This window comes from Mustela putorius, unplaced genomic scaffold, assembly GCF_011764305.1.
Source record: "Mustela putorius furo isolate JIRA1106 unplaced genomic scaffold, ASM1176430v1.1 tig00000174_pilon_pilon_pilon, whole genome shotgun sequence".
NCBI lineage: Eukaryota > Metazoa > Chordata > Mammalia > Carnivora > Mustelidae > Mustela > Mustela putorius.
Genome location: NW_025421304.1, coordinates 26578163 through 26600654, shown reverse-complemented (window position 1 = coordinate 26600654; position 22492 = coordinate 26578163). Strand labels below are relative to the sequence as shown.

Here is a 22492-nt window from a genome sequence, read left to right as displayed (position 1 = left end):
CAGACAACAGGATGAACTTTCCTGGCTCATTTTTTAGCACAAAAGAATGAAAGAAGAGTTGTTCCACACATATAAAACTTGTGTTTTTGCAGAGGGTCAGGGGAGCTAAGTAGCCTGCCCAGGGTTTCACAGCTGGTTATGGCCGTTCGGTCACATAACAACCAGCTGCAGAACCCTAGAAAGGTTACCTAGCCTCTCTGAGCTTCTGTATCATCATCTGCAGAACGGGATTGTGTGGACTTAGATGTACTGTCTGTTACACTATTGTACTTCGCTGCATTTTAGCTCAGAATATTCTTTTTTTTAAAGATTTTATTTATTTATTTGAGAGAGAGGCAGTGAGAGAGAGCATGGGCGAGGAGAAGGTCAGAGGGTGAAGCAGACTCCCCATGGAGCTGGGAGCCCGATGCGGGACTCGATCCCGGAACTCCGGGATCATGACCTGAGCTGAAAGCAGTCGTCCAACCAACTGAGCCACCCAGGCGTCCCATAGCTCAGAATATTCTTTATGTTCCTACACGGCTTTTGAAGTTGGAGAAATCTTTTCTAAAATGATGTATGCAGAGACTTAACTATGGGCCAGGCCCTGTTATAAAAGCTTCACAAATATTAACTCATTTAATCTTTAACTCCCATATCAGGTATATTCAACTGTCCCATTTTACAGTTGAGGAAACAGAAGCGTGATGATTTAAAAACTTACCTGAGGTTACCTAGCTGATAAGTGGTAGAGCCAGGACTTGAGCCAGGCCAAGTGACTGCAGATTCCGTGCATCTCCCCTCTGTGCTATCTTCCCCACAGCCTTGCAAAGTCCTTCATTCCTGATCAGCGTGTGGTGATTAGAGTGCATGTGAGCTAGGCAGACTGACCTGATGGAGATCTCTGGAGGACCCAAAAGGTATATATGTAAGGATGTTAAAGGCAGGGAGTAGGGAAGTTTTAGAGGTTAGAAAGGGTAGTCACTGAAATAAGGGAAACCAGCTCTGCCTGCTTGAACAGGAAATACCTAGTGATCAAGCCTGCCTAGCTTCATGCCATCTGGCTTCCTCAGAGGCCAGCTGATGCCCATTTATGGGTGTTGGTGAAGCTACCCTTTAAGTCACTGTCAGTAAAACAGAGGTTATTAAATTGTCTTCAGATCCATTCTGTTATTTTAAGCCACCAATGCATACATACACCCAAATATAACTCGAGCATAAAGAAATGAGATGGGAGAGAGGAGGAAGTTTGTCCTGGGCATGAATTTAGAGAGAACATGGATGTCCTTGTTTATAGTAGTTGTGTCACTCCTCTGGCCCTTAAAGTTGATGGTAATTAATGACCCATAAAACTTATGCAGAAACTTCAAGCTCCCAGGATATTAATGATAGGTAAGTAGCCAAAACAACAACAAAGCAAAAACAAAACTGCAAATGCAGAAGGTGACCACAATAGCTGAAGAAGTCCAGGACATGATAATTATAAAGATACTCTGTGACCTGTTTCTAGCCATACAGGAAGTTTGTAAGGGCAGATTTATCAGCAAAGAGGAAGAAAACAGCTGAGAGTCTATAGACATTATTCATCATTATTAGAAAGAGTGATGACTGAGATAAAACCCACCAGAAGAGTGTAGGGGGCAAGCCAAGATCTACAGTCCCAGAGAGTAGAGACACAAGGCCAGGAAGCTGATAGGGATCTGGAATTAGAGGCAGCCCAAGTCATACTTATTTCATTGGTTCACAAAAGCACAGGTATCCTTCAGGTAGGGCCAAGCAGGCTGTACTGGCAAACCAACTCCTAGGATAGACATGTAGTTTACATAGTACATTTGTATCTACACTAGAAGCAAAAGAGATGATCAACCTGAATATGAAATTAAGAAAACAATTCCAGAGGTACCTGAGTGGCTAAGTCGGTTGAGCATCTAAATATTTTATTTATTTATTTGATAGAGAACACAAGTAGGCAGAGAGGCAGGCAGAGAGAGAGAGAGAGAAGCAGGCTCTGCACTGAGCAGAGAGCCCGATGCGGGGCTCGATCCCAGGGTCCTGGGATCATGACCTGGGCCAAAGGCAGAGGCTTTAACCCGCTGAGCCACCCAGGCGCCCCTCGGTTGAGCATCTAAATCATGATTTCAGCTCAGGTCATGAACTCAGTATTGTGGATCAAGCCTAACATCAGCCTCCTCACTCAGTGGTAATTCTGCTTCTCTCCCCATCTCTCCCTCTGTCCCTCCTCCTGCACACACTCTCTTTCTCTAAAATAAATGAATAAATCTTTTAAAAAAAAAAAAAAAAGCGGGGTGCCTGGGTGGCTCAGTGGGTTAACTCTGCCTTCAGCTCAGGTCATGATCTCAGGGTCCTGGGATCGAGCCTCACATTGGGCTCTCTGCACAGCGGGGAGCCTGCTTCCACCCCCTCTCTCTGCTTGCCTCTTGACTACTTGGGATCTCTGTCAAATAAATAAATAAAATCTTTAAAAAATAAAGTAAATGGTACAGACCCACTAGAAAACAGTTTGATGGTTCCTCAAAAAATTAAAAATCTACTATAAGGGGGCGCCTTGGTGGCTCAGTTGATTAAACATCTGCCTTCAGCTCAGGTCATTATCCCAAGGTCCTGGGATGGAATCCCACATCAGGGTTCCTGCTGAGCAGGGAGCCTGCTTCTCCCTCTGCCTACTGCTCCCCCTGCTTGTGCACGCTTGATCGCTCTCTGACAAATAAAATATTTTTTAAAAAATATTAAAAATCTGGGGCACCTGGGTGGCTCAGTAGGTTAAGCTTCTGCTTTCGGCTCAGGTCATGATCTCAGGGTCCTGGGATCGAGTCCTGCATCAGGCTCTCTGCTCAGCAAGGAGCCTGCTTCCCCCTCTCTCTCTGCCTGCCTCTCTGCCTACTCGTGATCTCTCTCTCTATCAAATAAACAAATAAAATCTTTAAAAATATATTAAGAATCTACCATATGATCTAGCAATTCTATATCCCGGTATAAACCCAAAAGAATTGAAAGCTGAGTCTTGGGGCGGGGGGTTCCTGAAGAGAGATTCAAACACCCATGTTCATAGTAACATTATTTCCAATAGCCAAAACATGAGAGCAACCCAAATGTCTGTGTACAGATGAATAGTTAAGCAAAATATGATATATACATGGAATGGAATATTATTTGATCTTAAAAGGTGAGGAAATTCTGACACATGCTTCAACATAGATGAACTTGGAGGATGTTACACTAAGTGAAATAAGCCAACCACAAAAAGACAAATACTGTATGATTCCCCTTCTGCAAAGTACCTAGAGTAATATATATATACTTTTTTTTTTAAAGATTTTATTAATTTGACAGAGATCACAAGGAGGCAGAAAGGCAGGCAGAGAGAGAGGAGGAAGCAGGCTCCCTGCTGAGCAGAGAGCCCGATGCGGGGCTCGATCCCAGGACTCCAGGATCATGACCTGAGCCGAAGGCAGAAGCTTTAACCCACTGAGCCACCCAGGCGCCCCTATATATACTTTTTAAAACAACAAGAAAGTAGAATGGTGGTTGCCTGGGGTGACGAGAGGGATTGGGATGAGGAGTTAGTGTTTAATGGGTACAGAGTTTCAGTTTTGCAAGATGAAGAGTTTCGGAGGTAGATGGTGGTTAACAGTTGTACAATATGAGCGCACTTCATATCACTGAACCTGTACACTTACAAGTGGTTAAGATGGTAAATCTTATGTGTATTTTATCACAAAAAAAAAAGAATTTAACTTGAAAAGAAATTGATAGTGACACAGCCTCATCCCTCTACTCTGACTTGGTGGGTCTGGAGTTACCAGTACCTAATACACAGCCAGAGCTGGGACCACTGGGTTAGTAGATGGGCTGCTGTAGGGGGAAACCAGGTACTCTGAGCAAACCCAAATCTCATCTTGGTTTCCAGGATGACTTTTCTTTAGGTTTGTTGTTGTTGTTTTGTTTTGTTGTTAAGTTTTTAAAAGTTTTTTCATTTAAATTCAGTTAATTAACATGTACTATATTATTGGTTTCAGAGGTACAGGCCTGCGACTCAATACCCATTGCTCGTTACATCACATGCCCTCCTCGGTGTCCAGACTTTTGTTTAGTTTTGTTCTTTCTTTCTTTTTTTTTTTAAGATTTTATTTATTTATTTATTAGAGAGAGAGAGCGCGCGCCCACAAGCTAGGGAGAGTGGCAGAGGGATGGGGAGAAGCAGACCCTCTGCTGAACAGGGAGCCCGACTCGGGGCTCGATCCCAGGACCCCAGGACCATGACCTGAGCTGAAGGCAGACACTTAAAAACTGAGTCACCCAGGCGCCCCAGTGGTAGAGTCTTTATATAAAAATGTCTTTATACAAAAAATAACATGTTAAACTTGTTGTTGCCAGTTTGGTAGTTGAAATCATTTGTTGTTGTTGTTATTGTTATTTTTTGTTTATAATGAATACTTTCCTATGCTACCATAAATTTTTAAGTTATAATCTGTGTAGTGCCTAAGTAGTTCTCTTCCAGCTTGTACTGGTTTTTGTTTCCCATCTTTTCCTTTCCCAATATAATATCATAGCTTCATGAACTTTTACAGTTATGGCCCTGATGGATAAATGATTAGACCAGAGTCACACAAAACACAAAACATAAAGAAACAGAACAGAAGAGAGATTTGAACTCCGCTTTCCTCATTTTTCGTTCTTCCTTCTGCCAGTAGATGGATATTGCTGATATCCTTAAGTTTCAGTGGGGAAAGGTTTGCAGCTTTTCATTCTAGAGCAGTGTTTCATTTGTGCTTTTGTGGCAGAGAACTTGTTGCTTCCGAATAAGTCCAGAAGGTAGCCTCAGCTGAGGGTGCCGTCCACTAATAGCCAGTATAATGCTTGCTGTTCCAGGAGCCATGTTTGACCAGGACTGTGGGAAGTTCGTATTCATGCTGGAGGCTCTTGTGAGGAGATGAGTTGGTGAACAGAGAAACCGGCATGAAGATGCTCCCAGGAGTAGGCGTGTTTGGGACCGGCAGCTCCGCCCGGGTTCTGGTCCCACTGCTGAGGGCAGAAGGGTTCACCGTGGAGGCCCTGTGGGGGAAGACTGAGGAGGAGGCAAAGCAGCTTGCCGAGGAGATGAACATCACCTTCTACACCAGCCGGACCGATGATGTCTTGCTGCATCAAGACGTGGATCTTGTGTGCATCAATATCCCCCCTCCACTGACCCGGCAGATATCTGTGAAGGCTCTAGGTATGGACAGTCAGGCCGTAGCGAGGGCAGGTTGTGTCTCCCTCTGGGTGGTCCTTGTATGTCACTGCTCTCCTCTGTGCTGGGGAGGGCACACTGGGGGCTTGCTACAGCTGTGGGAAGAAATGCTCCAGCCTTCCTCACCTCCATAAGTAACTCCCTGAACAAAAATGAAGCAAACACCTTAAGAGTTGGCCTCTCACACGAGCTGGAGATCATTACATGCCGTGCAATGTGGTACTCGCTTTGGCAGCACACAGACATTTCATGCAGGTCAGTTTGGCCTGTTTGAAGTCAGAGTTCCAAGACTTGGGCAGTAGGAAACAGATTGTAACTGATGTGTTTGTTCTTCCATTTCCGTGGCACAGAGCACCACAGAGAGGACAGGAAGGTGTGTAGCAAGGCTGCCATTTCCCATGTTTTGTCAGTCCTTCGCTAGATCAAGTGCACACCCTTCCTGCCGCATTTTGCAATCTTGTGTGTGGGAAGGCAGGGAGGCTCTCTGACAGGGTCCACAGGGCTGTCTGCTCACATCTCTGCCTCCTTGGGAAGCAGTAGACAGGGCAGGGCTTCCTGAGCTGTTCTCCTGCAATTGCTTTTGGGCTACTCTTCCCTGTCAACTGTAGGTGACTTTTCTCTTTTTCTTATGTAAATCAGAATCTAATTGAATAGGAAAACAAGCCAGTAAATATTTATCCAGCAGTTACTTTTTTTTTTTTTTTTTTACACTGCCTTCTCAGGCACTGCCTACACAGGCAATGTCCTGATGTCTTTCTGTACATTCAGAGCAGTGTTGAATCAGAGCCCTGCCTGCCTTCAGATTTTACAGTTCAGTTGAAGAGACTAGAGATCACATACGTTACAAAGTAGATGAGAAAAGACTTTGGTCACAATTCAAGTAGCATATAATTGATTGACAGGGAAGTTGTGTTATGTAAAGTGGTAGGAACAAAATATTTCCCTGATGCAGTCAGTGATCTTGGGGCCCAGGGGCTCGCATGTCATGAGGCTTGACCACTCCTCCTAGCCACTACCATGGTGGAGAATCCAAGCCTCTGCTACTTGTCTCCCTTGTTCTGAGGAGAAAAGAAGGTCTGTCATCTCTGGCCCAGTGTGTTCATAAAGATAAATGGTCATTGGAGTTTGCAAGAATGTGAGTCTGGTGGTTAATTTGGGGGCATGTACATTTTGGCCAAATATTGTAGATGGTTTGTCTTTTTCAGAGAGCAGTGTCTAAGGATGTGTGTAGACACTAGATTCTTAGGAGGGCAGGTAATGACTTTCAGATTTAGTTTAGAAGTCGGCCTAAGCCAACACTTTAACAGAGGGCTAGTGCCAGGGGATCAAGCTACCATGGCCGTTTGATTGCTTGCCATCCCCGTATCACAAATGCAGGCTGGTGAAACCAGGTGTATCCAGAGGCAGAGTAGTAGAGGCTCTCGGTTTTCTTAGAATTTAGGGTCCCCCCCCCGAAACTATTGCCAAGCTACATAGGAAGAAAGAGGACACTCCAGGGTTCTTTGGCCAAAGGCCTGTGTTTTTTGGTTTGTGGTGCAGGAAAACGCTGGACTTGCTTTTCATATAAACAGGACAGGGATGAACAGAGACTTCTGGGATCTTCTGTTTCAGCCCTTGGTGAACCAGCGTCATCTGTCTTCTGTCTTCTCTCTCTGCAGCTCTGTCGTAGGAGACAAGGGTGTGAATGAGAGTCCTTGCTCTGTTGTAGGCATGCAGTCCCAGGGCCAGGTTGGTGGGTCTCGGAGAGCTCATGCGAGCTCCCTTCAGGTAATGCCCACTCAAACCCCAGAGGAGTTGCTGAGCATATTGTAACCACAAAGTTCACTCCCTGTGTCCTTTCACCATTTTGTTTTTAAGATTTGTTCATTTATTGGGGTACCTGGGTGATTAAGTAGTGCTAAGTGGGTGATTAAGCCTCTGCCTTTGGCTCAGATCATGATCTCCTGGTCCTGGGATTGAGACCCGCATCAGGAATCTGCTCAGCAGGAAGCCTGCTCCCCGCCCCCTCCCCGCCTATTTGTGATCTCTCTCTCTGTCAAATAAGTAAATAAAATCTTTAAAAAAAAAAAAAAAAAGATTTGCTCATTTATTTGAGAGAGAGAAAGAGCGTGCATGGGAGAGCATGAGGGTGGGGGGAGGGCCAGAGGGAGACAGAATCCCAAACAGACTCCCTGCTGAGCACAGAGCCCTACACAGGACTCAATCTCATGAGCCATTAGATCATGACTGGAGCTGAAATCAAGAGTCCCACATTTAAGCGACTGTGCCACCCAGGTGCCCCTCAGTTTTGTTTTGTTTTTTTAAGATTTTATTTATTGGGCACCTGGGTGGCTCAGTTGGTTGGGCGACTGCCTTCGGCTCTCGGGTCATGATCCTGGAGTCCTGGGATTGAGTCCCACATCGGACTCCCTGCTCGGCTGGGAGTCTGCTTCTCCTGCTGATCTCTCTCCTCTCATGTTCACTCGCTCTCTCTCTCTCTCTCTCTCAAATAAATAAATAAAATCATTTAAAAAAAAAAAAGATTGTATTTATTTAGCAGAGAGAAAGACAGCGAGAGCGGGAGCATAAGCAGAGGGAGTGGAAGAGGGAGAAGCAGGCTTCCAGCTGAGCAGGGAGCCAGACATGGAGCTCCATCCCAGGACCCCAGGACCATGACCTGAGCTGAAGACAGATGCCTCACGACTGAGCCAACCAGGTGCCCCCTTTTTCTTTTCTTTTCTTTTTTTTTTTTAAGATTTTATTTATTTATTAGACAGAGAGATCACAAGTAGGCAGAGAGGTGAGGCAGGCTCCCTGCTGAGCAGAAATCCTCACGCAGAAATGGATCTCAGGACCCAGAGCTCATGACTTGAGCCAAAGGCAGAGGCTCAACCCACTGAGCCACCCAGGTGCCCGCACCTTTTCCTTTTGTTTAAATTGAGAATTCTCACTTACGCACTCTCTCTGCCTGCTTCTCTGCCTACTTATGATCTCTCTCTCTGTCTCAAATAATTAAAATCTTAAAAAAAAAAAAAGTTGTATGCTCTTCCAACTGAGCCAGTCAGTTGCCCCTAAGTTAAATTCATTTTATTTTTAAAATCATTTTTTAATTATTTCTTTTTTTCCAAGATTTTATTCATTTATTTGACAGACAGAGATCACAAGTAGGCAGAGAGGCAGGCGGGGCAGGGGAAGCAGGCTCCCCACCGAGCAGGGGACCAGGACCCTGAGATCATGACCCAAGCTGAAGGCAGCGGCTTAACCCACTGAGCCACCTAGGTGTCCCAAATTCACTTTAAAAATAAGTAAACAAACAAACAAATAAATAGGGGAGCCTAGGTGGCGCCTGGGTAGATAAAGGAAAAGGATTGTACAGAGCAGGTGAGACATAGGAGGTGAAGGCTCCTCACATGGTGAAGAGGATGAGAAAGAAGAGCCCCAAGGCCCCCCAAGAAGGCAAAACCCAGAATGGGGTAGGAGAAGAGCTGTTGCTTCAGAGAGGGGTTCCTGGCATAACCAATGATGAGGCTCCCAGGCAAAATCCCAGTTCCATCCCCAGAGCCAGCCACCCCTACCGCGGCAGCCCCAGCCCCGATGAATTTGACTTCTATGTTGATACCCCTTGAAATGGCGCTGGTTCAAAAGCTATGGCTAGGAATAAGTAAGGTCAGGAGATGTGGGGCAGCCAAGCTGCCGAGGCTCTCATCTGTCAGTGTCTCCAGTGGCTAGTCCAGACAGTGATTGGCTCAACACCTGAGAGGTGCTCCTGACCAAGGAAGAGTTGGAGACACCCTTGCACAGGCGGACATTTTCAGAGGTTGAGGGCCTGTGGCAGGAGAGCTGCTTCCAGGACAGAGAAGACAGAACAATCCTCAGTTTTTTATTTTTGTTTGTTTTGTTTTGTTTTAGATTTTATGCATTATTTGACGGAGAGAGACAGGAAGAGAAAGGGAACGTAAGCAGGGGTAGTAGGAGAGGGAGAAGCAGGCTTCCTGCTGAGCAGAATCCGAGGCGGGGCTCAATCCCAGGACCTTGGGATCATGACCCAAGCTGAAGGCAGACGCTTAATGGCTGAGCCACCCATGTGCCCCCTCAAGTCTTTTTTTTAAAAACTGGGGGAAAGTGATATAATTACTTAGCTATATAGCTATTGACATACTCTTAATTCTAGATCACCTTTGATCTGATCAGATCTTGAACCTGTGAGAAACTTACCACAATCATCTAAAGACTATTTAGGGACGCCTGGGTGACTCAGTGGGTTAAAGCCTCTGCCTTCGGCTCAGGTCATGATCCCAGGGTACTGGGATCCAGCCCCACATCGGGCTCTCTGCTCAGCGGGGAGCCTGCTTCCTCCTCTCTCTGCCTGCCTCCCTGCCTACTTGTGATCTCTGTCTGTCAAATAAATAAAATCTTAGTAAATAAATAAATAAATGATAAAGACTCTATTTTTTTTTTATTTTATTTATTTGACAGAGATAAATCACAAGTAGGCAGAGAGGCAGGCAGAGAGAGAGAGGAGGAAGCAGGCTCCCTGCTGAGCAGAGAGCCCGATGCGGGACTCTATCCCAGGACCCTGAGATCATGACCTGAGCCGAAGGCAGCGGCTTAACCCACTGAGCCACCCAGGCGCCCCTAAAGACTCTATTTAGTTAAGGGTCCTCCTTGCATTGTACTGTGCTAAGCATTATAAAAGATAAATCTTAGAGACTAAAAAATACCAATAGAGATTTGCATCTGTGAAGACGTGTATGATGATGGGGCACCTGGCTGGCTCAGTCGGTAGAGCATTCGACTCTTGATCTCAGGGTTATGACTTGGAGCCCCACGTTGTACATAAAGATTACATTGCGGGGGGGACATATGACAGACTGTATATTCTTCTAAAATTTTTCATACTGGCCAGTAGGACTGTATTTTCTCCTGGCATTCACATGCATAAAATCATAGAAATTTCAGGCCTGTGGCCTCTATGAAGAGAACCTCCAGGCCAGTGTTCTCAGAATGTGATTCTCAGACCTGCACCTTCAGCATCATGTGGAAACTTATTATAAATCCAGATTCTCAGGGCGCATCCCAGACCTTCTGAATCTCTGTGGGTGAAGCCTAGCAGTTGTGTTTGAAGAAGCCTTCTAGGTGATTCTGACACACACTAAAGACTTGAGAACCACTGACCTAATCCAGCGCCTTCCTTTTCAGTGAAAGAAACCAAAGCCCAGAAACACTAGGGTTACATCTCATTAAGTCTTAGTGGTGTAAGAAAAATTACATTTTCCTCAGCTTGTTTCATCTTTAGATGTTACTTCACCTCTGAGGCCATAAAGATTTTTTCTTTTCTTTATTTTTAAGATTTTATCTATTTATTTGAGAGAGAGAGTGAGCAAGAGAGCACTAGCCAGGAGGGGGAGCAGGAGAGGGAGAGGGAGAAGCCAACTTGCACTGAGCAGGGAGCCTGAAACAGGGCTCGATCCCAGGACCCTGGGAGCATGACCTGAGCCGAAGGCAGACACTTAGCCAACTGAGCCACCAGGTGCCCCCATAAAGATTGTTTCTTGCCCTTGCTCTTACTGATGGTTTTCTAAAATTCACTCTTGGACTTAGCCTCCGGAGGTGTCCTTTTCATATCACAGCTCTTTTTGTGGCATTTTATTTTCTACTTTTTTTTTTTTTCCCATCTTCTTTTGCCTTCAGTGTTACCCCTAAAGCTTTTCCATGAGTTCCTTAAAGGAGAGGGAGGGACCCTAACATGTTTTATTTCTCAGTTTAGAAGTGGTTCGGAAAAATGTATTCTAGTCTGCAAAATGCCCCAACATTTTTGCCACAGTTGAATGTTTTCTTAAATCTGTCACTGAAAGGTAGGTTTCTGTGCCCAGTTCTTGGCACTAGTGTGCTTCATTAGAAAAACACTGAATTTGCCAACCCTTTCCTATGGACTTGTGAGATAAAAAGAGATATTGTTCTTCAAAGAGCCCAAATAATTTAATCTCTGGAATCCTGGTCCCTGGGGACGTCTTCTCTTATTCCCTGTCCAGCCAAGTTCAGGTTCCTGGTATATGTTCTCATTTTACCATTTATTTCATCTTCACTGCATTTATCACAAGTACAGTTCTACATGTATTTATATGGTAATCTGATTAATAGCTACCTCTCCCACTCAACCTTAAGTCCTCTGAAAGTAAAGACCAAACCCAATGCTGTGTCCCCAGGGCATAGCACAGGGCCTGGCACACAAATTCTGCTCATGTACCCCCAGTCTGGTGTGACCTAGGGGGCTAGCAGGGCCAGTGACCTGAGAAAGAGAAGACAAGAGTCATTCAGTCTTGTGGCTTTCAACTTTGTTTTTCTAGTAGCAGAAACGTTTTTGTACACCCACCCCTACCCTCGCCACCAAAGCAGACTTCCTGGATTTAGGAAGCACGGAAAAGTGGTGCTCTTCCTGAGCTACTTCTCTGCCTAGTGTTTGAAGTCTCCTTTCTCTAGTCCCATGTCTCTAGATGGGCTAACCAGGGTGCCGTGGTACTAGAGCTCTGAACCGGTGCTGTGTTAATAGGGAACAAAGAGATATTCTGGGGCAGCCTAGCCTCACTGGGCCTCTGCTGTTCACTGGCACCTCAGTCCTGGGAAATCTGGGAATATGAGCTGGAGAAAGGGTTATAGCTTGAAATTTATTCACACCCCAAAAAATATGAACTACTAAGCATTCAGCATCCATGCTTTTCCCACTCCCTGTTAAGAAAAAGCAGTCCCTAGCTTCTCTAATCTCTCCTTTGGCTTCCTAGCAGGAATGCTAGATAACTTAAATAAATATGTCTTTCAGGGCAACCCAGGTTATCTAAAGTTAAAGATCATGTATAGTTGACCTGCAGGAACCTGTTTAACTCATGATGGCCTTTAACTTCCATACAGATAATACTATGCGGTCCTACGTTCAAAAGCATTCCTGTTGTTCGGGCTCAAGATGGGAGGTCTCTCCTCCTTCCCTGACCTCTCTTGACCTGCAACAGAGGTTCCTTATCCTGGTTTTATCATCACCAAACTCCCAGCAACCACAAAAGTTCTTTTCCCCCCGCCCTGTCTCCCCTCTGCTCCATGCTGCAGTGTCCACTCAATCCCTGCCATGAATAAGTTAGAAGTAGTTTCTGGGTTGGTCAGAGCTGCAGCCCTCAGATGGGGTGTTTGTGTCTGAGAATCTAATTTCCTCATTATTTCCCTGATCAGCCGTATATGTTCTGTAGCCACGTGGCCAGATTGTCACCCAAGATTGTGATTCTCCAGTCCCTAACCCTAAAATCCATGTATATAGGGAAGTTTTGGAGACTTAGGAGCAGATGATAATAACAGTCAGGTGCTACTCTTCTTGTAGGGTGCCCTCCTGCCAGACCTGAGTGCAAGGACCTCCCCTTTGCTTTGCCCCCAACCCTGCATCTGTGGTGGTATTAACATAGGACTTCTATTCGAACCACCCCAAGCTCACAGGAGTATCCTGGTGTTGGTGTCTTGTGACTACTCATACCCTCATGAGCTTTCATCTTAACACATGGAAGAGTATTGATTCTTTCTGCTTCCTAATACGGAAGCTGCTCAGTCTTCTAGCTCTCTCTCTCCAGGCCTTTTTCTAGCCTTGTTTTGCTCTCTCTGTACATCCCAGCTATAGTATAATCAGAGCAGTCATTAGGGCAAAAGGAATATTTTTATTCCCTTTCTCTTGCTACTAGAGCCAACCAAACATTTTCTGACCTTTTGACTACACTAACTTGTTGGACCCGTGTTTTCAGAGAATAATCTTTGGAACAATCTTTCTGCAGTTAAAACTGAGAGGGCAAAGCCTATCCCCTAGAATAGAGATGCTTTTGCCCCGAGCTGATCTAATAAATGTATGAAAGTACATAGGCATGTCCATCTGTCCAGCCCACATATATTAGGCAGTGATCTCCAGAGAAACAGGACCAATGAAGGTATACAGAGAGAGGGAGAAATTTATTTTAAGGAATCAGCTCATATGATTGTAGTAGCTGACAGATCTGAAATCTACAGAGCAGGACAAGAAGATGGAAATTCCAGCAACAGCTGATGTTGCAGAATTGAGTCTGGAGGCAGAATTCCTTCCTCTCCATGGAACCTCAGTCTTTTTGCCTAAGACCTTCAACTGATTTTGAGGCCCACTCAGATTGTGGAGGGTGATCTGATGTACTCAAAATCTACTGGTTTAAATGCTAATCACACTCACACACACACACCCCTTCCCAACAGTGTCCAGACTGGTTTTTGCTGGACACCACAGCCTAACCAGGTTGGCATGTAAATTACCCACCATACCTCCTCTGTTTATTTCCGATTCCTGGTTTGCACCTTCTGCCTTTACTTTCATTTTCCCTTAAGAATTTACTTGTCTTTCTCCAGCCTATAACTTGTTCTTCGGTCCAAGTCACAGTGTACCATTTTTATCCAAGCCATCACCTTTCCTCTTGTCCCAGGCCACCATCTGATAATAGGAGGCTTTCAGAGCTCATGTGCCTTCAGGAAAAGATCCCCCCCCCCCCCAGTGTAAATCTCTTGGAACTTTGAGATTTTCTGGTGTGTTTTGTTCTTAGGTATTGGGAAGAATGTGGTTTGTGAGAAGGCAGCAACCTCAGTGGATGCCTTCCGGATGGTGACCGCCTCACGCTACTACCCACAGCTGATGAGCCTGGTGGGGAACGTGCTGCGCTTCCTGCCCGCCTTTGTGCGCATGAAGCAGCTGATCGCGGAGCACTACGTGGGTGCAGTAATGATCTGTGATGCCCGCATCTACTCAGGCAGCCTGCTCAGCCCCAACTATGGCTGGATCTGTGACGAGCTCATGGGCGGCGGGGGCCTGCACACCATGGGCACCTACATTGTGGACCTGCTGACCCACCTTACCGGCCGGAGAGCCGAGAAAGTACACGGGCTGCTCAAGACCTTCGTGAGGCAGAACGCAGCCATCCGTGGCATCCGCCATGTCACCAGTGACGACTTCTGCTTCTTCCAGATGCTCATGGGCGGGGGGGTGTGCAGCACAGTAACACTTAACTTCAACATGCCAGGCGCCTTTGTGCACGAGGTCATGGTGGTGGGCTCTGCAGGACGCCTCGTTGCCCGAGGAGCGGACCTCTACGGGCAGAAGAACTCTGCCACGCAAGAGGAGCTGCTCTTGAGGGACTCGCTGGCCGTGGGGGCAGGGCTGCCCGAGCAGGGGCCCCAGGATGTCCCGCTGCTCTACCTGAAGGGCATGGTCTACATGGTGCAGGCCCTGCGCCAGTCCTTCCAGGGGCAGGGGGACCGCCGCACCTGGGACCACACCCCTGTCTCGATGGCCGCCTCGTTCGAGGATGGGCTATACATGCAGAGTGTGGTGGATGCCATCAAAAGGTCAAGCAGATCCGGGGAGTGGGAGGCTGTGGAGGTGCTGACGGAAGAACCTGATGCCAACCAGAACCTCTGTGAGGCGCTCCAGCGGAATAACCTGTGAGCCTGTGCGTGGGCTCCCTGCCCCGGGGCGGAGGGGCCAGGGGCAGGGGGGACCAGAAGCTGAGGTGGGAGGGCTCGGCCGGAGCTCAGACAGTCTTTCATTTCACCAGTGAACTTGGGCAGGGCCCAGGTGAAGCCCAAGGTGGCCCTAGGAAAACGCCCCCACCACTGCTCATCTACTCCTCACACTTGCAGGATGCTGATGTAGCTGAGGGCCAGCACGGTGAAGCGGGCTGGAGCTGCCCCCGCTCTCTGCGCAGTCACGCTGGGAAGCAGAGCCAGCCAGAGCTTGACTTGGAGGCTGCCTTCGCCAATTGGTGGTCCTAACTAGGTGAGGAAGCATGGCAAGAACCCAGCTTGGCTGGTTCCTCAGCCTGAGGAAAAATGACAAGAAGCCTTGTTTTCATGCCCTTCCTGGGCTAGGGCATCTCAGGAACGGTGAGGGCATCCAGTCATCCCTCAGGGATCCACACCTGTTCTCCTTCCCGTGTGAGCAGGCCCTTCCAGCCTCTAGGCTGCCCTTCCCTGGCAGGGAGGAGGGGTTGTTCATTAGGTAAGCTCTCAGGGGCTGTTGACCTGGGGCAAAAGGGCCTGTGACTTGGCAGAGAGGAGATAGGGAGGGTTCTGGAACATCTGATAAATGTTCATAAATAAACCAGAAAATCTGACACTATGTCATGTAGTTGCTGGTGGTTTGTTTGGTGAGTTGGGTTTCTTCAATCATGAAAGGCTTGTTTACTCTTACAGATTGTTTATGTTTTTCTCTTTCCTTGTGGCTCCACAGCAGCTCTGGCCTGCTTTGGATCCATCACGGTCTAGTGGGCTTATCCCTTGTGACTGAATCCCAGAAACCCTCCAGGGAAGTCTTTTCTCAGACAACAGGACTCGAGACAGGAACCTGTGCTTGTCACGCATGCCGTCTCAGGGAGATAGGGAGAATTAGGGACCCTCCTGGGCTGGAGGTCAGGAAGAGTTATGTTCTTGCAACCATGGATTTGGCTCTGGAGAGCCCCAGGAGAGGAGAAGTGAGGAGTGCTCTCAGGGAACCTGGATGCAATGAACTAGAGGATGGCTCCGCGTTTTGCCCCATGGAGTGGGTATAGCCAAAGGCCGCCTGACCCAGACAGTCGGTCACCAGCTTTGCTTCCCCCCCCCCCTTTTTTTTAAGATTTTATTTGTTTATTTGACAGAGATCACAAGTAGGCAGAGAGGCAGGTAGAGAGAGGGAGAAACTGGCTCCCCAGTGAGAAGAGAGCCCCGTGCGGGGCTGGATCCCAGGACCCTGAGACCATGACCTGAGCTGAAGGCAGAGGCTTAACCCACTGAGCAACCCAGGCGCCCCAGCCTTGCTTTTATTAACTGGTCTACACTGGGACCGCCTTTTAACCATGTCAGAGGTGAGGTATGTCAGGGTAAAGGACACACGCACCCCTTTGTTTCCTCCGCCAGCCTTCCCAGATTAGGCCTAAACCCAAGTCTTCCCTTCTCTAAGCTTCCTCTCTCTTCCCTGCCCTGGGCTCCTTGCCAGAGGAAGAAAGGTTCAGGGAAGCCTCCCTCTTCCTCTTGGCACCCTTTCTGGAATTCGTCAGGCTGATTTTCCTATGTGTTGTTCTGGTTCTAAACCTTGTCCTTGTGCAACAACACAGCAGCGGCTAGTGTTGGGGAGTGTGCTGCTTGCATGCTGCCCGCCCCCTGCCTCCTGGGGAAGACACTTCATGTGTGTTACTTCATTTAATATCCAAACCACTCTATGGGCTACCACTACGAAAATTCTCATTATTCAGATCAGAAAACTGAGGCAGAGAGGGGCAAAGTTCCTTGCTTCCTATAAGTTACAAGTGATGGAGCCAGGAAGGAGTCTGGTCAGGGTCATCTGACCATCTGACTACAGAGCCTGACCCTGGACTACTCTTTCCCCAGCACTTGCAGATCTCAGAGACCGAGTGCCCAGGCCCTGCCCATCCCTGCTCAGGCCCCAGCCAGGTTACTGCCTTCCCTTTGCAGCAGGAATTTCAGTGAGGCCTCAGCCAGGAGGCGGACTGCAGAGAGAGCCCACAAGGCAGGATGCCGCTCGAGTTTAGAAAGGAAGGGGTGGATGGGTGCCTGGGTGGCTCAGCCAGTTGAGTGTCGGACACTTGATCTCAGCTCAGGTCTTGGTCTTGGGGTTGTGGGTTCCAGCCCCGCACAGGGGTCCATACTGGGTGAGGAGCCTACTTCAAAGAAAAAGAAAGAAAGAAAGGCTGCTCTCTTCTTCCTGGGGTGATCAGCTCAGCTCCAGGTCAGTCCCTCTGTGTGTTAGTAGGATGATGGGAGCCTTCCTAAATTGGGGTATTTACTAAGAAAGCACAAGTGTCCGTCATACATGACAGGTGCTCTTAAGGAAGAGCCAGGTTGCTGACCCACAGTGGCACTACTGAAGTTTCATGGGGCTCCACAGCAAACCCCTTGTTTACAAAGACAGGTTCCCAGAAGTCCTGAGGCAAGAGGCAGTGGGCTTGGTGTAGAGCTACTTTTGTGAGGACCCTGGGGTCCTCTGTCGGTACTCCCCAGAGCATAGGCCCATGGCCATCCCCCACCCAGATCCTGTGGCTGAGGAAACCAGCTGGGTTCTCCTCCTCAGGGGTGACTGTCTGCATTCGGATCCAGGCTTGTCCCGCAGCGCCCCCTCCTGGAGGAAGGCAGCATCACCTCCCAGGACCAGCTCCCTAATCTCAAGGATCTTCCTGGGGCAGAGTAGATTAAATTTTCCCAAGCCGCTGGAAATGCAGTTCGCTCTCTGTGAGAGCAGCCAGAAAAGAAGTTCCAAATACTTATTGCTTATTTCTCAACTCCCAAATGGGAGCTTCCTACTCAACCGAACAGCAGTCAACCTAGCAGTCCCCCTTACCTCCCTGTCCCGTCTCCCCTCCACGTTTTGCCCTTCTCACTCCTGCTCAAGTGACCTCTCCAGAATGCCGGGCCAAGATCCTCCTGGCCTACACTCCTCATCACTCCCAGAGCTCCCCACCCTGGTCTGGTGGCCATGCCTCTGCTTAAGCCATGCTAAATGAGGGGGCCCTCCTGCATGGGACTGACTTCTTCCACATAAGCAAAGTTTTTCCCTGGTGCACCTCGGCTTGGAAGGCCCCCCAACTCTCCTTCAGGAGTTAGCTGGAGGGCTGTCTCTTCACTGCTCCCCTAGGCAAAGTGGCAGCTCTTCCCACCACTGAGGTCCCACAGCTTTGGTCCTCTGCTCTTCTGTGGCACCTGTCTCCTTGCATTACACTCAGCGTTTCCCCCTTAGAGTGAGCTCTTACTTATTTTTTAAGATTTTATTTATTTGGGGGAGAGGCAGACTCCCTGCTAGTAGGGACCCTAATGTAGGGCTTGTTCCCAGAACCCTGGAATCATAACCTGAGCCAAAGGCAGACACTTAACTACTGAGCCACCCAGGCGCCCCTAAGGTGAGCTTTTAGGAACATTAGTAGTGACTTGTTTTTTCTGTGGCTACTCTAATCCACCCTGCTTAGAAAAACCTGCCAGGAAATAGACCTGCAAATGTAGATCAGTTCTGAGTATTTCCGACAAGACCTGTTGGAAGGGAGGGACAGAAGAGAGGGATCTCCTCATCAGTGCTGGCCTGGCTCATACCTGCAGCTCTGGACACCACACAATTCAAACACTCGGCCTTCATGGGTCAGGCCTCAGCCAGAGTCGTCAGGTCCAGATCTGCAAGGTTCAGGAAAGGACAGTGTCCCTGGTGTCCGGGGTGTGATCTCATACGAAGCCACTTCACTCAAGGCCTCTGCTTCCTCAGCCATGAAGTGAGGCAGTCAAGCTCAGTTAACTTTTTTTTTTTTTTTTAAATATTTTATTTATCTGAGAGAGCAGAATGAGAAAGATCATGAGTGGGGTGAGGGGCAGAGAGGGAGAAGCAGACTCCCTGCTGGAGCCCGATGTTGGGCTCAATCCCAAGACCCTGAGATCATGACCTGAACCAAAGGCGGATGCTTGGCTAACTGAGCCCCCCAGGTGCCCCAAGCTGAGTTGGGGTAAGAGTAAAGAGGCCTTTACCTCTGAAAAATCCTGCAGAATCCATACTCATCCCTATGGACAAGACTTGGTCTGCATGGTCCCTGTGGACAGTATTTTCTGGGGTGGTCTGGTCGCTACCCGGGGAGAAGTGTGAGCAGAAATAATTAAAAATAAATAAATAATAATAATAAAGTGTGAGCAGAAAAAATAAATAATACAGGTCTTTCAAGTGACTTGTAAAGGTGGAAGCAACCTGGGACAATGCCAACTTTCTTCCTGCTTCCACCTGGGCCTGCCCACCCGATCAACGATCTTGCCAGGCCATTATTCAAGGGGTCCCCAACATGGTTCTGGACTTTGGATGGCCTCAGCCTTTCAGATCCTGACCTGTTCTCTGCAGCTTCCTCAGCTCCCCACCTTGGCCTCCTTATCTTTGTGCTTTTTGGGGAGGGGGCCCTCTGCTAGGTTGGCGCAATGCAATGACAAATGCTCTTGGGGAGTTCACAGTCTAGTCCCGAAAACAGTTATAACCCACAGCAGCAATGCTATGTAAATGCTACAGCCTGGGTGGTAGAAGCAAAGTTCCCCCAAGTCTTCAAGGTAAGAGCGCAATAGGCAGGTGGAGGGGTAAAGGAATAAAGGCATTTTAGGCAGGGGAAGCCCCATGTGGAGAGCGTAAAGATGTGGCTGGTCCGGGACTTAAATCCACTGAAAAGTTTTAAGGCATCTGGGGCAAGAAGTGCAAGATGCTAGAAGGGAAGCAACAGATCGGGTTCAGGGGGTTGTGCAGCAGGATCACTGGGTGGATTCGTCGGGCAGGGGACCACAAGCAGGGAGAGTAGGGTGCTCTCGCCTGAAGATAACTGTCCCAGGACAGGGGTGCTGAACATAGGATCTGAGAGACTCAGCCTACAGGGTACATACACCAGATTTGCTGCCTGATTAGCTTGCAGAAATAAAGAATAAGCGAAGAACAGGACGGGCTCTGGGGCGACACCCATGATTTTGGCTTGAACAGTCGTGCAGATGAAACATGGCGAAAAAAGCATATTGGAGGGAAAAGTTACTCATTTAATTTGGAAATCCTTACATTTAAGGTATATGAGGTACATTAAGGTATATATAGGACATGCAGGACGAGGAGGAGGCAGCAGGATATGAGGGTTTCCAAAATGTCCAGCACTGGCTGCCACTTAAGCTTTTGCCTGTTTGTGGTTATCCAGTGGCTTGTCTGCAAGGCTCAGGGAGAACATTCACATCCTCCACTACCCCCTGGTTGCCAGGAAAAAGGCACCAATGCCTCTGTTAGCGGGGCCACCTTACAGGCAAAGTCTGGTCCAGCTGTGGCCTCCAATAAGTGGCTAGTGTTCCGAAGATGCCACTCTTGGGGCAGGCAGATGAACTCGGACACCTCAATGGGGGACCTTAAGTGTTGGACCCTCCTGGTCAGACCAAATGCAGACTGCTCCCCTGGGAGACAGGGAGAAGAGCCAAGCACTTGCTTGCTGTGACCTGGCCATTCCTTTCCTTTCTCCGCCCCAAGTTTCTCCTTATCACCACCTCCCTCTACATCCCCACTGTTCTGTCTGACCTTCAGGTTCATCTGAGGAGCATTTAAATGCACAAAAGTAGGCCCCACCCCTGCAGATTCTGATTTGGTTAGGTCTGGGGTCTTGCCCAAGAACCTGTACTTTTGTCAAGTTCTTGGGTCATCCAGATGACCAGTCAGGCTTCACACCCTGCACCCACCTTCCCAGCCTCTCTTCAGCCATCTTATTTGTGAAATCACAAAGTCTGAGAGAAGGAAAAATGTTTATTTTCAGCAAGTCCAAGGTCCCAAGTTGGGAGAAGGGCCAACTTCTCCCCTCCACCCAGGGCCTAGGCTGCTGCTCTGGTTCAGACTTAGGAGAAGGGGAGCCACCAGTGGCGGGGGTGGGGGATGCGGCAGGAAAGTCACTTGTACTGAGGAGAGAGTGGAGGTACGAGTGGGGTGGCGCAAACACTCAGTATCTTGTCAATGTCCACCTGGGTTGACTTATCCACCTCAGCCTTGAGGTGGCTGCTGACCCCCTGACACCCAGGCTCCTCTCCCACCTCCTCTCCCAGGGGACCCAGAGCATGGGTGGAGGACACCAATGTATTGGGACAAGGCAAAGTGAGGCCCGAGGCCAGCTCACCTGCCACAGGCAGCAAGGCCTGCAGTTGCTCCACACCTGCTTCCTCGGGGACCAAGGCCAGTTCCAACTCCGTCTCCATCTCTGCCTCAGCCTCCCTGTCCCCCTCCCCTGCCTGATTCAGCTCCGGATTGCAATAGTTGATGTACTGGTACAGGGGCCGCAGGCGCTGGGCCTTTCCTGCAAAGACCCGGGTCAGGGCAGGGGCTGGAACACCAAGCTGTGCCATGTCAGGGTCCCATCAGGCAGGAGGAAAAGGGAAGGCCCAGGGGCTGCCACTCACGCTCCAGCCCCAAGGTCTCTGAAGGTGCAGACACCGTGCTGGCCAGAGCTGGAAGCACTGGAGTCCCCAGACTCTTGCGCTTCTTGGCTTTTTTGTGCTGTTTGGCAGATGGTAAGGGCTCACTCTGGCTACTCTCCGATTCCTCCTTCTGCAGTGGCAGCCCGTGTGGCATCTCTGCTTCAGCCCTAGGATGGGCTTGGTGACTAGGCCCTGGGAGGCTGGGGCATAGGAGGCCTAAGGAGCCAGCCTCCAGCCTCCTGTGCCCTGACCATAGGGAATAGCCCTGCCTGTCCACCACCTGGGGCCTAGATTCTTGTCCCTTTCCTGGTCGGTGAGGCTCTGGGCTGGACAGGGGACTAGAGCTTCTGTGAGCTCAGTACCCTACAAGGCCTTGAGACTCCTCCCCTGGATGCCTCCCCCCACCCCCAATGCCAGGGCTCTTCAGGAACAGGGGGATAGAGGAGAGATGGTGGTGGCAGGGGATAAGGTGCACTTTGTACGAGTGTGAGCCCGCCCAACTCCCTCCTGAAGACCAGCAGCTCTGACCCTCTGAAAACTCCCTCACTTGACCGGCTTCCTCTTCGGACCATGACTGGCCTTCACAATGGAGGCTGTAGGCCTGGGACCTCTCTCCTCTAGTGACTCCACCTCTAGCTTAAGCCTCTCTTCCTCCAGCTTGAGTTGTTCCTCCTGGACCTCTGGCTCTGAGACTGGTCCTGTTGGGCACTTGTCTTCACCCACCGTCCGGCAGGCCTCATAGGCTGGTACCAGGCACGGGTCGGCCATCACTGGACACTAGAGGTGACACATAGGTAACTGGTCACCAAGCAAAGGATACAGGGGATCAGTCATGAGACACCTGAGAAACACCAAATGCAGAGGAAGGGCACCAACCAGCCCGTGTCCCTCCCTGACCCATGGAGCTTGTCCTGGCAGTTAGGGGGGCGTCACACAGAGTTTGGCCTCCTAGAGCGCCGCGGACAAGTGTTTGAAGACTACACAGCCTGACGGTCACCTCAAAGCCTTGAGCGTGGCCACCAGACGACGACTCCGCGAGGTGTGCCGGCCCCGCGGCTGCCTTCTCCTGGGCCCCTGGCTGTCTCTCGGCCACTGCTGAGGCCATGGCTGCGCGGGGTCCGCCTCTTCGAAGGCTGCTTGCGGGGAGGACGGCGAGGGGCCGGCCTTGGGGACCTGGCGCTGACCCCGGGGACAGGGCCCTGACCCCAGAGACCCGCCAGCAAGGGCAGGCGAGTGGGAAGGGAACCTGACGGTGGCTCGGCGCCACTCTCAGCTGGAACTACAAGCCCCAGAAGGCTTTGCGCC

The 22492-nt window shown here is 49.1% G+C and overlaps 2 protein-coding genes and 1 pseudogene across 8 annotated transcripts in view; 1 reads left to right on the top strand and 2 right to left on the bottom strand.

The window, feature by feature from the left end:
* GFOD2 (glucose-fructose oxidoreductase domain containing 2) overlaps positions 1 to 15371 on the top strand; it is a 35007-nt gene extending 19636 nt beyond the window's left edge. For 2 of the 5 annotated variants that reach the window (XM_004744437.3, XM_004744438.3), the window contains 2 exons: positions 4870 to 5215; positions 13801 to 15371. In XM_004744437.3, the coding sequence (XP_004744494.1) occupies positions 4957 to 5215; positions 13801 to 14699 (1158 nt within the window). In that variant the 5' untranslated portion in view covers positions 4870 to 4956 and the 3' untranslated portion in view covers positions 14700 to 15371. Of the gene's footprint in view, positions 1 to 4845; positions 5216 to 13800 lie in introns of those variants that run through there. The other 3 variants (XM_045076188.1, XM_013052240.1, XM_004744440.2) reach the window with 3 other exon arrangements.
* LOC123391016 lies at positions 8616 to 13719 on the bottom strand (annotated as a pseudogene).
* Positions 15372 to 19773: 4402 nt separating the features above from the next.
* On the bottom strand, positions 19774 to 22471 carry CUNH16orf86 (chromosome unknown C16orf86 homolog). Of its 3 annotated transcripts, XM_004744423.3 has the most exons (5): positions 22185 to 22471; positions 21735 to 21964; positions 21170 to 21387; positions 20890 to 21093; positions 19774 to 20674 (listed from the first exon to the last, which is right to left on the bottom strand). In XM_004744423.3, the coding sequence occupies exons 1-5, from the start codon at positions 22290 to 22292 to the stop codon at positions 20532 to 20534; spliced, it is 903 nt and encodes a 300-aa protein (XP_004744480.1). In that variant the 5' UTR covers positions 22293 to 22471; the 3' UTR covers positions 19774 to 20531. The 3 variants fall into 3 exon arrangements, with proteins under 3 accessions (XP_004744480.1, XP_044932122.1, XP_004744478.2); XM_045076187.1 differs by having other exon boundaries at positions 20587 to 21093; XM_004744421.3 differs by having other exon boundaries at positions 20587 to 21066; positions 22185 to 22470.
* Between the last annotated feature and the right edge of the window lie 21 nt (positions 22472 to 22492).

What these genes read in the sequence shown, in the direction of transcription:
- CUNH16orf86 (XM_045076187.1), bottom strand. Translation starts at nt 22,292, where the DNA reads ATGGCCTCAGCAGTGGCCGAGAGACAGCCAGGGGCCCAGGAGAAGGCA. An exon ending in GCCACGCTCAAGGCTTTGAG is followed by an intron (nt 21,965 to 22,184) that starts GTGACCGTCAGG and finishes TGTCACCTCTAG; the next exon opens with TGTCCAGTGATGGCCGACCC. An exon ending in CCGAAGAGGAAGCCGGTCAA is followed by an intron (nt 21,388 to 21,734) that starts GTGAGGGAGTTT and finishes CCTATGCCCCAG; the next exon opens with CCTCCCAGGGCCTAGTCACC.